The 15,772-nt window shown below is 50.2% G+C and overlaps 1 protein-coding gene across 2 annotated transcripts; it reads right to left on the minus strand.

The window, feature by feature from the left end:
- Positions 1–672: 672 nt before the first annotated feature.
- On the minus strand, positions 673–12,607 carry TMEM114 (transmembrane protein 114). Of its 2 annotated transcripts, XM_029222269.1 has the most exons (4): positions 12,388–12,607; positions 12,065–12,145; positions 2,020–2,157; positions 673–905 (listed from the first exon to the last, which is right to left on the minus strand). In XM_029222269.1, exons 1-4 carry the CDS (start codon positions 12,605–12,607, stop codon positions 673–675), a joined length of 672 nt encoding a protein of 223 aa, XP_029078102.1. The 2 variants fall into 2 exon arrangements, with proteins under 2 accessions (XP_029078102.1, XP_029078103.1); XM_029222270.1 differs by lacking the exon at positions 2,020–2,157.
- Positions 12,608–15,772: the final 3,165 nt, after the last annotated feature.

Consider the following 15,772-nt stretch of genomic DNA (forward strand, 5'->3'; position numbering starts at 1 on the left):
TTAACTGAGCCTTTTCTGCTTGAGGCTCAGGACTCTAGACCAGGTGAGCGCGAGCCCGGCTGGGGTCAGGGAGGACATGTCCACCTCCTGGTTGCTGCGAAGCCCAGATCTCTGCTGTCTGCCCTCCAATTTCCCACGGTGCCTCCTGCCTGGTTCCAGGTCGCGGGAAGCATGAAGCCCAGTGTCTGAGACGCAGCATCCTCCACACACAGGATCCATGTCACAGCCAGCCGGCATGAACCTGCTCAGAAAAGCTGTGATAAAGGAGAACATGCCTCTAGCTTGCTGTGTGTTTTTGCAACACTTACCTAACCTCTCTGGTCCTCCGTTTCCTTAACAAAGAAGAGAAACCCATCCAAAGGGCAGAAGTGAGGATGAAGGGAAGCCAGAGGAGACTCACGGAGGTTGCAATCAGTAAGTTCTGTACATGATGAAGGAGATGCTTTTGCTTTTTCATGGGTTTGGCACTCAGCCTCCTCCAGCCCACACGAGACACACGTGCCTAGACAGAGCACACACCGTGCCAGGCAGCACTCAGATAGCAGCCAGGGCTGGAGACCGGTCCACAGCGGCTCTCAGGTGGTGGCCTTTGAGGAAAAGGAGCCCACCGAGATGGGTCCATGAGGCCCCCACGCCAAGTCCCTCCCTCCCACCACGACCAGGCATCGGGGCTCAGATGGCCTGGTCCTGCCTCCGTCTCAGGCTGAGCACGCGGGCTGCTGCCAGGAAGGCCGCCCCGGTGAGCAGCTCGGCGATGAAGCTGATCCAGCCCAGGGCCAGGGACCAGCCGAAGCGGATGTCCACCTGGTCCAGCAGGGCCTTCTCCTCCAGGAGAAACAGCGCCTCCCGGAAGGCGGCGGCTGAATACGCGATGTAGACGCTGATGCCCGCGAGGGTCACCAAGGCTGAAGGGGTTGCAAAGGAGAGCAGATCAGACCCCCATCCCCGGGCACTGCCCCTCCTTCCCACTGCCGGTCCCTCTGCCCAGTGTGCTCCCTCCTCCCTTCCTGCCACTGGTAACTCCTGCTCATCCCCGCATCTCAGCTCCTGGCGATTCCTGGACCCCCCCTGAGCCAGTCCAACCCACCGTGGGGTTTCACAGCATCACATGGCCCTCCATCACTTCCCAGGTCAGAATTTGTTTGTGAAACGACTTAACCAATGCCTGTCTGCCCCAATGTGAGCTCCAGAGGGTCCACCCTGGATGCCCAGCCCCCAGAACAGCACCCTGCACACGGCAGTGCTCCATGCATATGTTATTAGAACGCACTGTCCAGTCCCATAGCCACTGGCCCCACACGGCTCTTTAAACTTTTATTAATTTAAATGAACATCTCAGCTCCACGTTGGCACCTGCCACACGCCAAGTGCTCGTTGCCTGTTTCGTGGCAAATTAGAGAATTTCTCCATCAGGAGAGTTCCCCTGGAAGGTGCTGTTTGGAGAATTAGTCACTGGGCAAACTATTAATGCCAATATTAATAATAATAGCAGGTGGGTGGAGGGGATCAGAGCCTCACCGTATTCTCACCTCCAGGCATTACTTTTCTTTATTTCCCTCCATGGATTCTGCGTGTGTGTGTCATTACTGTTCTTGTTCTTTTTTAAGGTCCATTTCAAATGCACCAGAAGCAGGGAGGCCATAAAACAACCAGCTGTGAGTTTGGTTTTAATCAATCAAAGCAACGCCTGTCTGGATGGCAGGTGCACATGAAAGACTGAGGGTGGCCAGAGTGAGGGTCTCCCTCCAGCCCATGGCCCTAACGCTGACGCTCTCACAACACACTTCTTCTGTGAAATAATCAAAGTGATTCTCAGAATCTGCTCTCACCCCTATTCTTCTCTCTTGGGAACACAGACCCAGGGACCCTGGGTGGGGAGCTACTGATCCCTTCCAGCTAGGAGATCACAGGAGGGGGAAGCAAGCCCCAGAAGCGACGGGACCCCCCCAACCCTTCGCTTCTAGGGGATCGGGCACAGCCCCTCCTGGAACCCAGGCCCCGTGCAGGGTGGGCACCTACCTCCAAAGAGGAAGAGGGTCCCCGTGAGCAGGAGAAGGAGGGAGGCTCGCAGGAGGAAGCTCAGAAACCCTGTCATCCCCCCAAAAACCATCAGGATGAGGCTGAGGGGCAGCAGAATCACAAACGTCCCATGCATGGCTTAGGGGAGACAGGAGGACAGCAGGTTACTAACATCCTTCTGTTATTCAACAGACATTCACTGAGCACCTCCTGTGGGCCAGCACCCACACGCTGGGGGAAAAAATCAACACCACTGCTGCTTATAATAATGGTGGTAGGGCTTCCCTGGTGGCGCAGTGGTTGAGAGTCCGCCTGCCGATGCAGGGGACACGGGTTCGTGCCCCGGTCCGGGAGGAACCCACATGCCGCGGAGCGGCTGGGCCCGTGAGCCATGGCCGCTGAGCCTGCGCGTCCGGAGCCTGTGCTCCGCAACGGGAGAGGCCACAGCAGTGAGAGGCCCGCGTACCGCAAAAAATAATAATAATAATGATGATGACAATAATATTATTAATAGCAACAGTTATCGAGGCTCAGCTATGCCAGACTTTGTGCTGTATGAGTATCAGCTCAAGTAATTCTCACACACCCTGCGAGGGAAGTATGGTTCTTGTTCATTCGCTTCTTCACTCAGCACATGTGTATTGAGTGCATGCTTTGTGCCAGGCTCTGTCCCCGGCACAGCGGATTCAGCGGCAAATCCACCAGGACTCCTGACCTCGTCGGGCTGTGTGGATTCAAGCAAGTGAACAAATAAGTGACAAAGTTGAGAGGTGGTGACAAACTCCTGGGGCGGGGCGTGAATAAAGCAGAGGAGGGGCCGGAGCAGTGGCTCCACTGAAGAAGCGACATTGGAGCAAAGACCTGAAGAAGGCGAGGGAGGCAGCTGCGCAAGGGCCGGAAGGGAGGGGCCGCAGGGAGGGGCGGGGGTGGAGTCTGAGATGGGAGGGCGTGTGCCCGGTGCGGCTGAGGCTGGCAAAAGCCGGCGAGGGCAGCGGGGAGTCAGGGAGGGGAAGGCAGTGCAGGAGGAAGGCAGAGTTAACAGCAGCTCACGTGGGGCTCCTGAGCCATCGGGAAGATTTTGAACTTCTCTCTGAATGAGATGGAGGCCACCAGACAGTTTGGGGCGGAAGAAACTAGAATTTAACTTCAGTTTCTAAAGGTCGCTCTGGCCACTATATTGAGAGTGGACAGCAGAGGGCGTAGTGGGTTGAAAGGCGGCTCCCAAGTTCACATCCAGCAGGAACCTGTGAATGTGACCTCATTAGGGACAAGAGTCGTTGCCGATGTAACGAAGTCCAGGGTCTCCAGGTGAGCTCATCTCGGGTGAGACCCAATGACTTTATTTATTTATTTAAACATCTTTATTGGAGTATAATTGCTTTACAATGGTGTGTTAGTTTCTGCTGTATAACAGAGTGAATCAGCTATAGGTATACATATATCCCTATATCTCTTCCCTCTTGCATCTCCCTCCTTCCCACCCTCCCTATCCCACCCCTCCAGGTGGTCACAAAGCACTAAGCTGATCTCCCTGTGCTATGCGGCTGCTTCCCACTAGCTATCTATTTTACATTTGGGAGTGTATATATGTCCATGCCACTCTCTCACTTCGTCCCAGCTTACCCTTCCCCCTCCCCGTGTCCTCAAGTCCATTCTCTATGTCTGTGTCTTTATTCCTGTTCTGCCCCTAGGTTCTTCAGAACCTTTTTTGTTTTTTTTAGATTCCATATATATGTGTTAGCATATGGTACTTGTTTTTCTCTTTCTGACTTACTTCACTCTGTATGACAGTCTCTAGGTCCATCCACCTCACTCCAGATAACTCAATTTCGTTTCCTTTTATGGCTGAATAATATTCCATTGTATATATGTGCCACATCTTCTTTATCCATTCATCTGTTGATTGTCACTTAGGTTGCTTCCATGTCCTGGCTATTGTAAATAGAGCTGCAATGAACATTTTGGTACATGACTCTTTTTGAATTATGGTTTTCTCAGGCTATATGCCCAGTAGTGAGATTGCTGGGTCGTGTGGTAGTTCTATTTTTAGTTTTTTAAGGAACCTCCATACTGTTCTCCACAGTGGCTGTATCAATTTACATTCCCACCGACAGTGCAAGAGGGTTCCTTTTTCTTCACACCCTCTCCAGCATTCAGTGTTTGTAGATGTTTTGATGATGGCCATTCTGACCGGTGTGAGGTGATACCTCATTGTAGTTTTGATTTGCATTTCTCTAATATTAGTGATGTTGAGCATCCTTTCATGTCTCTGTTGGCAATCTGTATATCTTCTTTGACTTTATAAGAGAAAGGGGAGAAAACACAGAGGAGAAGATGAGGTGAAAACAGAGATGGAGATCAGAGTGATGCTTCTACAAGCCAAAGACCACCCAGGATGGACGGCAGCCCCCAGAAGCCAGGAGTGAGGGCTGGAATGGATTCTCCCCCAGAACCTCCAGAAGGACCAATCCTGCCGATACCTTGATTTTGGACTTCTGACCTCCAGAACTTGAGACAATAAATTCCTGTTGTTTTAAGCCACCAAGCTTGCGGTAACTTCTCAGCTGGCCGAGAAAACAGTACAGGGACCAAGCTGGAAGCAGGAAGACCATTGGGTGGCTACTGCAATAACCCTGGACCTGGATGGAAGCAGTGGGGTGGTGAGAAGTGGTCAGGTCCCAGGTATATTTTGAAGGTAAAACAAGCAACCACTTTGATGAGAGTAGGAGAAAAAGAGAGGGGCAAGGTGACACTGAGATTTAGGGCCTGAGCCACGGGATGGATGAGTTGCCATCTGCCAAGATGGGAAAGATGGGGGAGGCAGAGTAGGCTGCGGTGGATACCAGGACTTGTCAAGGGTGAGATGCCTGCTGGACTCCAAGCAGTGGTTTACAGTAGAGCAGAGTTCAGTGGGAGATCTGGGTGGGTGTCAATATGGTACCATTATTATGAAGGTTGGAACAGAGAGCAGACTTAGAGTGGGACCCAACTCAGCCAGGGTGTTTGAGAAAATCTCACAGGGGCTGAGCTGCAGCTAAGACGTGAAGGAATGCGGCTTCACCAGAGGACAGAGGGGATAGTCAACAAGTGTGTATCCAGCACCTGCCAGGTTCCAGGGCTCAGCAGGGAGCAAAGCCAGCAAGGATGCAGGAATTCATGTCCTTCCCAGCCACTGGAAGCGTCCTCTGCTGGAGAAGAGTGACAGGTGGGGGGATGAGCAGGAGAGAAAGGGGGAGGCCAGAGAAAGAACAACTCAGAAAAGTGCCACCAGCATCCACCACCCCCCTCCTCTGACCCCAAATTGCATGTCTTTTGTGAGTCACTTAATCCTCAGAACCGCATTTTCACATCCATGAAATGGAGGTCATAATGTGCAGCTCATGGTATTATCATAAGAACAATGCGTGTGGAGAAAATGGAGTTCCATAGAGCAAGTATTAAATAAACCATAACCCTGCCAACAATAAAGATGATGAAGATAATCATTCAGTCGGACTTCCACTGTGATCATATCACTTTGTCTTCAAGACCCTAAATGCCACCAGCCTTGGCAAGTTGAGGAGACAAAGCTGATTTCCTTTCCGGGGCTGTCACACGATAAAATGTGATTCCAGGGGGCGGGACCTGTAGTCCTTCCTCCTTCCCTCCTTCCTTCCCTCCCTCCCTCCTTCCTTCCTTCTTTCTTTCTTTTCTTTCTTAAGGAAAAACTTTGGGAAAGGAAGCACAACAGCTGGTGTGAAAACCTGGTTCTGTAAGCTCTGTCTCCTGCATGGCATTGCCTCCAGATGGTGGCTGAGAAATGAAATCATTTCTCATTTAGAAATTAATGAGGTTTCCCGGAGCTGGTTTGGCCCAGCAGTCGCATGTGTGAGGTCCCCAGACAACGCTGCTGCTGAGTTCGCGTCCATGTTCAATTAAATGTCTGTGCAAGAACAGGACAACCCCTGGGAAAGCTGTAAGATCTCCTGCTGAAATTGGTTTAGTATATATATTTTTTTGGTATGTGCCTTGGTATTTTTTATTTTCTGATTTTCAGGACTGCTGTCTGAGGACATAAATATTGATTCTGAGTTATGTTCTACTTGGAAATGTCCCCACCTCCAGTCACATCTCACTCAGAAACAAACGTCTATGGGCCCCATAGAGCCTGGGGATGCTGCAGGGGACAAGGTCTCTGCCCTCATGGAGACCACAGTCCAGTACAGGAGACAGACTAGCAGGAAATAAAGGGTATAATTACAGACCGAGTGTCACAAAGGACATGAGTGTGATGATGCAGAAAAACAGGGTGGGCGGTGAGGGGGGGTGCACGTCTATAGATGAGATCGTTGTTTTAATTTCCTAGAGCTGACATAACAAATTACTACAAACTAGGTGTCTTAATAGCAGGAGGAATTTATTCTCTCACGGTTCTGGAGGCCCTAAGTCCAAAATCAAGGTGTCAGCAGGACCGCGCTCCCTTCAGAGACTCCAGGGGAGAATCCTTCCTTGCCTCTTCCAGCTTCTGGCAGTTGCCGGCAATCCTTGGCATTCCTTGGCTCGTGGCAGCATCCCTCTGTCCACCTCCATCTTCTCATGACCTTCTTTTCTCTCCTCTGTGATTCTCCTTTTTTTACGAGGACACTCGCCACAGGATTTAGGTTAATCCACAATGATCTCATCTTGAGAGCCTTAACTCAATTACACCTGCGAAGTTACTTTTCCCAAATGAGGTCCCATTCACAGGTACCGAAGGTTAGGATGTGGACACATCTTTTGTGGGGGGGCGGTGATACCTTTCAATCCACTACAGTGTTTACAGTAGGAGCTCAAGACGTGAGAGCTAAGATTACCGTCTAGAGTTAATAATACTAATAATGTTGGAGATCAGGAAGATAACTAACATGCAGCCCCATCCTCAAGGAAGCTATGTTCTGATGACAGTAGACTCGAAAATTTACAAAAATCATAAAAATCCACTTCCTTACCAGGCATAATAGGACTGAATATCTCTAAGCATTTCTTGGAGTCTCCAAGTCATACTGACAAGGTTTGAAAATAAAGATAGTGACACTTTCCCCTTTGGGAAATGGTTCCTGAGACTTCCTTCTTTCGCCAGAGCTTCTGATGTTTCTGGAGAATAATACTTCTCTGCTGTCTTTAAGAGAAGGACTGTTACTTCGCTAACCACCCCGGGGCTTCCTGACCTCGCAAGCATTCTGCAAGCCTGCTTTTCCCATCGAGCTATTCTTTGAACAGTGCAATAATGAATCATTCACACAGTTATCCTTGGCGTGAACGACTTGGCATTTTTCTGGGTTTGCTTTTCCTTTGCAACAAAGCACTTCTGAGTCGAAAAGATCTCTTGCACCTGGTACGTATTTGCTCTTGATGGAAAAAAATGACCTGTCAACATTATTAGTGTTATTAATTCTACATGGTAATCTTAGTTCTCACGTGTTGAGTTCCTACTGTAGGCAGTGGAGGATAGCAGAACTCTGAACCCAAGAAACAGGCTAGGAACTTTTCCCCTGGTCTGCCGTGGCCTCCGGTCTTGGCACACTCACGTTATACTGGAATTACCCTCGGTGTAGCATCATTCTAGAAGAATAGAAACTTCTGGGTCCAAATCCCAGATCAACCAGTTACCGTGCAAACTTTGGTAACTTACCTGACCTCTCTGTGCCTCGGTTTCCTCATTTGAAAAGTGAGGAGTATAATAACAGTACCTGCCTCGTGGGTCTGTTGTGAAGATTAAATGGGTTAAACACGTAAAGACCTCAGGACAGGGTCTGGCACACAGCACCTGTTCTGTAATCATTGACTGTTATTTTTATTGCCCTTCAACCACTCCACTGAAAGTGGTCCCCACCTCCTTTTATTACATGCGCCTGTTTTATTTCCTTTGTTACACCTACTACTATTTGAAGCCATTTTATGTTAATTTATTCACTGGTCCATGTGTTTATTATCTGTCTCCTGCACTAGACACTAAGCCTATGTGGCAAGGACCCCACCTGTCTCATCATGTTTTATCCCCAGCACTAAGCAAAGGCATTTGCAATGATTAGCTCCATTTTACAGATGAGAAGCCTGAGGTTCAGGGAGACAATATGACTTAGAGCAGAAGGAGGAGAGAATAACTGACCTCCTGCTTTGGGTGATACCCTACGCTGGATGCTTTCCTTCCGTGATCTCATTTCATCTCAAAACAGCCCAGTTATTTTCTTAATTTATTATTTTATTGAAGTATAGTTGAATTACAATGTTGTGTTAACTACTGCTACACAGTGGAGTGACTCAGTTATACATATATACACATTCTTTTTCATATTCTTTTCCATCCACAGGATATGGAATATAGTTCCCTGTGCTATACAGTAGGACCTTGCTGTTTATAAAACAGCCCATTTATGGAAGCAGGTGGCTGGCCAGAGGTCACACAGCTGGGAGGAAGGAGGGCCCTTATCTATGATGTGGCTGACCCCACCCCCCACATCCTGCTGGGAGAGGCACATGACTCAGCTCAGCCAATCAGCACATTCCTTCCCTTCGGCCACACTGACTGGTTCAGACCTGGGCACATGATCCAATCTAGTCCAGTCAGAGACCTACCTGGAGGTTTTGCAGAATGACTGGGCAACAGGCTCCTTCTGCTTAGGTTGCTGATTCTGGAGAGGATTTAGTTGAAAGCAGAACCCAAACAGAAGCAAAGCCCAGAGAGGAGAAAAAGAAATTGAGTTTAGCTCTGGATCCCAGGGGGCTTGAGCTTTTCCGTTGCGTGGACCAGGAATTCCTTTTCTGTTTCAACTAGTATGATTTGAGTTTCTGTCACTTACCATCAAAAGACTCCTGGCTGGTACAGCTAGCCTGGTTGGTTCTAGACTGTGGCTCTTTTATGTAAACTGTGCTGAATTTGAAGACCCCCCACCACCAAAACAAATTCCAGTCCCTAGCCAGGGAACCAAACCCATGACATCCCCAGAGCTAATCAGGAAGATAAAACATCCAAGCAAGGTGGATTTTTATTGGGTACTGAAGTAGGCTACCTGCTTGGATTTTCTTGGAGGGAAAACCAATGGTTCTTCCCATACACCCCCACGGGGATTTGTCTAGGAGGCTGACTCACAGAACACGCTGCTTGTCACCTGGCCTCTCTCCTCTATGGGCTCTGCATAAAGGGAATGAAACGTCTTCATATAATAAAAGAACTTGGACAACATTCAAAACTCTTTCTGGGGATAAAGAGGTTCTGTGAAAAAGCTCTCTCTGGGGGTGATTTGCAGTGAGCACGAGGTCTGAAGCGGCAGCCTCCTCTCTGTGATGATACAATGGTAGTAAGAGCAGCTAACACTTATGGCAGACTTAAAGGAGCCAGACACTGCATGAGGCTCTTTAAATACACTCTCCCACTTCATCCTTGAATTAGCCTTATGAGGAGACATGACAGTTATCTTCATTTTGCCCATGGGGGAACTGAGGCTCGGAGAGGTAAGAAATTTGCCCAAGGCCACGTGCCTAGTTGGTGGTGAAGCAGGCAGTTAGACCTAGGGCCAAGGGAACAGATGAACAGACTGTGGATGTGAGTTTTGCCTGTTTCTCAAAACCCTGGACAACACACGGTTGGTTCATTATCAAGTTTCATGAAGAGGCCAGACCAGTGGTGACCGTGGTTAGCCATCCAGTTTACTCACTGATGTGATAAGCAAGCTGAATGCCAGCACCCAGCCCAGCAAAGGGCCATAGATGTGACTGCATCTAAAAGAGGCTGGGGGGACTTCCCTGGTGGTGCAGTGGTTAAGAATCTGCCTGCCAATGCAGGGGACACGGGTTAGAGCCCTGGTCTGGGAAGATCCCACATGCCGCGGAGCAACCAAGCCCGTGTGCCACAACTACTGAGCCCGCATGCCACAACTGCTGAGCCTGCACGCCACACCTACTGAAGCCCTCGTGCCTAGAGCCCATGCTCCACAACAAGAGAAGCCACCGCAATGAGAAGCCCACGCACCGCAGCAAAGAATAGCCCCCGCTCACCGCAACTAGAGAAAGCCCGTGCACAGCAACGAAGACCCGACACGGCCAAAAATAAATAAAATAATAATAATAAATAAAAACTAAATAAAATAAGCTGAACAGGAACAATTTTAAAGTCAAAAGAGACACGAGCTTTGTTTTAAGGCTGTAGTAGCTTGATACACCATCTCCTTGCTACCTTCTCCAGCCTTCTCTGTGGACCACAGCACTACATTCAGAAGCCTGTTAGCCAACACAGGAGTTTTTGAACAGGAATTCTTGATTACTCTTGATATGCTCTGAGAACACCCAAAGTTCCTCCTAGCACAGCTTGGGGCTGAGGACAGAGTTCGTGAGACCACTTCCTTTCCTCCACCCCCCTCATATTCCAAGCATCTAGGGGATATCTCCTTCAATGGAACTTCATTCAGTGGTGTGCTGGAGCTGGATTATATCACAGAGTCAGCTGTTAAGTTTTCAGCAGTATGAGGAGCCAGCTGACATCATGTTGACAGCCTGAAACTGACCACAGTGGGAATATTTACACCACAGAGATTGGCAAATGCCACAAATCAAGACTCTCCCCTCCCACAGACAGCCAATTGTTAAATATTTTCCAGCCCACCACTGGACTTTAGAGAAACAGTCTGGTTCATTCATATACTCATTCAGTCATTCAACAAATTTGGATTGAGTTCCACCTCTAAATAATGGAGTTTGCATTCACTCTCGTGCCTGCTCAGCAAACCTTGGCTCATGGGCTACTCTATACCAGGCTCTGTGCTAAACACAGGGAATCCAGCAGGGGCAAGAAAGACGTGGTCCCTGCCCTCATGGAGCTCAGGGTCGAAAAAAATGCCACACAACCTGTAGCACGAGTAGGAGCTGACCAAGTCAAGCTGGAAGGATGGGAGCAGGGAGACTCCAATTGGAGGCAATGGCATGTGCAAAGTTCCTGTGGCAGGAGGAAACTTAGCACCCCTCCAGGAACTGGACCAAGGCCAGCATAGCCGGAGAGCAAAGAGCAAAGGGGAGAGTGGAGTTGGAGAGGGACCCTGGAGCCCTTGTGGGCCATGCTAGGGACTTGTCTTCATTCTAAGAGTCACATCCCCAGGCCTCACTCAGTAAGTCTATCAAAAGCTGTGCATACTTTTCAAGGTCTGTGGAACTCAGTCCTCATTTCCGCATCGTGTCCTTTCTGTGGTACCTCTCTGGGCCTCAGTTTCCTCTTTGGAAAAATAAAGATTAAGACAGAGATGACAAAGAACTTCATAGGGAGGCTGTGGAGATGAAATGAGGACACAGATGGAGAGCGTTCAGCTCCATGTCTGGCCAGCTGCGAGCCTCAGTGAATCGAACTATGACTTTGACTTCCCTCCTTCCTCCACTGTTTATTCAGCCCGTTTGCTTTCTCAAATTCTATCCTCCCACCTTTCCAGAGTTCCAATCACCGTGCCAGGCACTGGGAAATCAGCCAGGAACAACAGACACATGGTCCCTGGCGACAGGGAGCCGTCCTCTGCCTCCTGGTTGCCTCTCCTGAATCATTCAACAAATATTTACTGCATCCCTGCTACTGCCAAGCGCTTGTTCTCAACACCAAGGATGCAGAGAAGGCTGACAAGGGGTTGTGACAGTCAGCTCCCCGGGCTGGTTTAGGTGTCTCTTCGGGCTCCCAGCCACCCTCCCTCGTGCTGCTTGTCACTCTGAAATGTAACTGCGCACTTCCACCTCGGTCTCACCAGCTAGTCTGTGCGCCCCCTGAGCGCCTGGCCTGGGCCTTCGGCAGCAGCACGGTGCCTGGCGCACAGAAAGCCTTCAGCCAACGTTTGTTGAATGAATCCTCAACCACACGTTACGGGTGGAGCAAGTGGACCCCGCTTCCTGCTCCTACCCGCGTTCCCCTCTCCCGCCGGTGCCAGAGGCCGCCCCGACCGCCCTCCCCAACGCAGCGCCAACGTCCCCCACCCCACCTCGCCTGCTGTTTGGACAAAAGCTCCCAAACTGGTGTCCAGCCCCGGGTCCTCCCCCATCCCACCCTCCCCGGACTCACTGAGAAGTTGTCGGCTCGAGTCGCTGAAGGTCACGTTCTCCTGCCAGAAGGGGTTCATCAGCGGCGCGCACGGGCTCTGGACTGGATGGGGCAGAGGACTCGGTGGGCGGAGGCCCCGGGGTTCGGACCCCGGACCGAGGCTTCGCCCCGGCGCCTCTCGGAACTGCGAAGGCAGCCCCAGAAGCCCTGCCCACCTGCCCTTCCGACCCCAGATACCGCGTTTCGCGCCCCGGGGCTTCGGGGGCGGATGCGCTCCAAGCAACAAGTCCCGGGCGGGGGCGGCGGTGGAGGCCACCGCCCCGGGTACCCGGGTACATCCTTACCCCGGCAGGTCCGCCAGAGGCCGGAGTGCGAGCTCAGAGGTTCGAGCTGGCTGCGGTTGGAGGCCCCTGCCGGGTCCCGCGCCCCCGGGCCGCTCCGCTGCAGCCGCTCTGTGTCAATGATGTACCAGAAGTCCGTGCCGATGGCGGCCGCCAGGAGCACAAAGCTGAGCGCCCCGCTCAGCGACGCCGCGCCGGCCAGCGCTCCCAGGTGCACCCGCATCGCCGAGCCGGGACCCCACGCGCCGCCCGCAGCCCCCCCGCCGCCTCCCGCGTTCCTGAGCTCGGAGCCGGAAAGCCGGCCTCCGCACCTCGATCCCTCCCTCCGACCCTGGCTCCGCCCCTCAGCCCCTCACCTGCGCCCTGGGACCTGCCCCGGCTCCTCCCTCAGACCCCATACCAGCCAAACCCCACCTCAGCCAACACTCCCAGCCCTAGCGCAGCCCCTCGCCCCCACTCCTCACTTTCCCCCGACCCTTCTCCCTCCTACCCCCTCCCGCGCTCTCCACGAACCCCCAGCCGTTCCCCACTACGCCCTGCCTCTGCCTTTCCTCCCCAAGCCCGGCTCCTCTCCTCGCACCACCGACTCAACTTCCCACTTCCCGCCCGGTGCGCCAGGAGCCTTTCCTCTGCCGCCCTTCCCACCGCTCCCTCCTCTGCTCACAGCGCCCAGGTGACCTGCACAGTGAGAAGGGCTGGGTGGGGTGGGGGAGGGAGGGCGGCCTTCCCGCAAACTGGGGGAGCAAGAAGGACGGGCAACGGCTGTCGGGTTTGCAGGTAATCTTCAATAGCCTCTCGCTCCAGCTTCAACCACCCTTCCTCCAAAATCCACCTTCAGTTGATTTTTCTAGGCTGGCTACAGAGGAAAAAGACAGATCAGGGTTTTTTTTATAAAAGCTCTTTAACAGATTACCAGCAAGGTTCTACTGTATAGCACAGGGAACTCTGCTCAATATTCTGTAATAACCTAAATGGGGAAAGAATTTGAAAAAGAATAGACACATGTATATGTATAATCGAATCACTTTGCTGTGCACCTGAAACTAACACAACATTGTAAATCAACTATTGCCCAATATAAAATTTTTTTAAAAAATTTTAAGTTCTTTAAAGCAATGGGCCACGTCTTCTGAGTCCATCATCTCTACCACCAAAGTCTTCATCACCATCACTGCCACCACCAGCACCACCACCACCAGCACCACCAGCACCACCAACACCACCACCATCATCACCATCACCATTCTTTTCTTTTATCATCACCATCCTCTTCTTTATCATCACCATCACCCTTATCAATTCCACCACCTTTTTCACCACCATGAAACCTTTCATTATTTCAAGAAAGATTCTTGAGTGCCTACGATGGGGCAGACACCACAGTTTATATTAAAAATATAGCCATAAACAATCCAAACACAGCCCCTACCCTTAAGAAGTGTGTGGTGTAGGCTTCCCAGCTTTTTCAAAGCCAGGAATGCAGAGGAAAAACATCATACTTGTATGGCACACCGGGATAAATAGAAGAAGCTTCTAGAAGCTGGAGATGACCAGCCTCAGGGGCTGCAGCTACCAAAGGCCCCTGGAGGCTGCCCTTTATGGCTGAGAGACCAAAATCTTGGCGCTCCTGTGACACGTTCTTAAGGAAATATTGTGCCAACTCCCAAAATTTGATGAATTGGGGAGAGAATCCTTCAACAAATCTTGCTTTGAACAGGGTACTCTGAGAGAAAGTAAAAGAGGGGAGGTCTCACTGGGATTCGGAATCCAGGAAGTGACATGGATGATGAGACACAAAGAATATAAAGGCATTTCACGCCTAGGGGATGGCTTATACAAAGGGTTTGGTACATTTTAGAGAAACTCCAAGAGTAATCAGGCTGGAACATAGTGAGAGAGGAGTAAGTAGAGGGAAATGAGACTGGAGGAATAGGTTGGGGCCAGGCCATGCATGTCCTGGGGTCACAATAAAGAGTTTGGTTTCTAGTCTAGGCTTCTGACCAGTTTTGAGAAGAGTAGTGAAATGCTGTAATTTACATTTTTAAAATCTCACTCTCCGTATCGGCTTTAGTGTGGAACAGAGACTGTAAGGAAACAGGAAAGGAAGTGAGGAAGCCAGTTAGGAGCAACATAGAAGTAGGAGCAGCAAGCGATGCTTGGATGCTTAGGCTGTGGTGGTGGCAGCAGCGAGGAGGGAGGGAAGTAAATAGATTTCTTTTTTTAATTGAGAGGGGTAGGATTGATAGGACCTGGGGATAGACTAAGGCTGAGAACCATTCTTTTCCTTGTCGCTTTGTTCTCTCTCACCACCACCACCACCTTAATCTTCATCATTGGCATCCTCATCTCCATTATCAGCAGCATCAACACACTGAACAGAGCCATCATCAGCGAGAACACATCCTCCCCTTGATTTTACACACATTCTACTGCATCACCCCTTCAACCACCACCTTCATTAAGATTGATCTCTCCCATTACCGTCCCCACTGATGGTTTTGCCTTCAACTCCATCACCTTATTACTGTTATCTTCCATTGCATCATCATCCAACCAGTCCTCCACTGTTCCATCTACATTAGGGAGCCTACATGAAGGTAAAATTCAATAAGGCCGGTCCCAGGACCCCTAATAATGTCTTTAAGGTTTAATCTCTTCTCTCTCCCTTTCTCTCCATCTCTCAAATGTTTTTCCTCTCTTGGCTTCATTCTTATTCAGACTCTCACTTGTTGGACCCCAGGAGCTACCTTTCACTGCTTAGCAACCCCAACAAAAAGAACAAATCTCTTTCTCAGTGGTGCAAGCCACATTTCCAGAATCGAAGCCCATATCCCCGTCTCTGAACCAATCTCTGAGTGATAGGGATAGAAGGCTCTGATTGGCCAAGCCTGGATCGCCTGCCTGCTCCTGGAACCAACGCAGGGTGAATTGGTCCCATCCTAACCATTTGAGTTTAAGCAGTGTCAGGGCTGCCAGATGTACCAAATAAAAGCACAGTGTGCCTGGTTAAATTTGAATTTCAAATAAATAATAAAATTTTAGTATAAATATGTTCCATACAATATTTGGGATACACTTATACTTTTAAAATTGTTATTGTTGTTGTTTAATCTGAAGTTCAATTTTAACCAAGTGTCCTGTCTTTTATCTGGCAAACATAGCTGGCTCCCCAAAGGAAAACCAAGGTGCTATGACCAGAACCAAGAGAAGGGGTGATGGCAGGGTGGATGGTGGCCCTCCACCCAGCACATGCATTTTCCTTCACTAGGTCCCACGTCTCTCGTCTGCATAAGGAGAACTTCTTCCTGGCCCCTTTGTAAAGACAATCTTGTAAGCTTTGATCATTCTACTTTTCCTGAGGATTTTGATATAATGTACCTGAATCATG

The sequence above is a fragment of the Monodon monoceros genome, unplaced genomic scaffold (assembly GCF_005190385.1).
Source record: "Monodon monoceros isolate NGI ecotype Baffin Bay Population unplaced genomic scaffold, NGI_Narwhal_1 Super_Scaffold_13, whole genome shotgun sequence".
Classification (NCBI taxonomy): domain Eukaryota; kingdom Metazoa; phylum Chordata; class Mammalia; order Artiodactyla; family Monodontidae; genus Monodon; species Monodon monoceros.

Bases quoted from the DNA above. Each gene is read 5' to 3' on its own strand.
- TMEM114 (XM_029222269.1), bottom strand. From the start codon at position 12,607: ATGCGGGTGCACCTGGGAGCGCTGGCCGGCGCGGCGTCGCTGAGCGGG. The intron at 12,146-12,387 runs GTAAGGATGTAC...TGCCCCATCCAG, and splicing joins CCTCTGGCGGACCTGCCGGG to TCCAGAGCCCGTGCGCGCCG. The intron at 2,158-12,064 runs GTGAGTCCGGGG...GTCTCCCCTAAG, and splicing joins CTCGAGCCGACAACTTCTCA to CCATGCATGGGACGTTTGTG.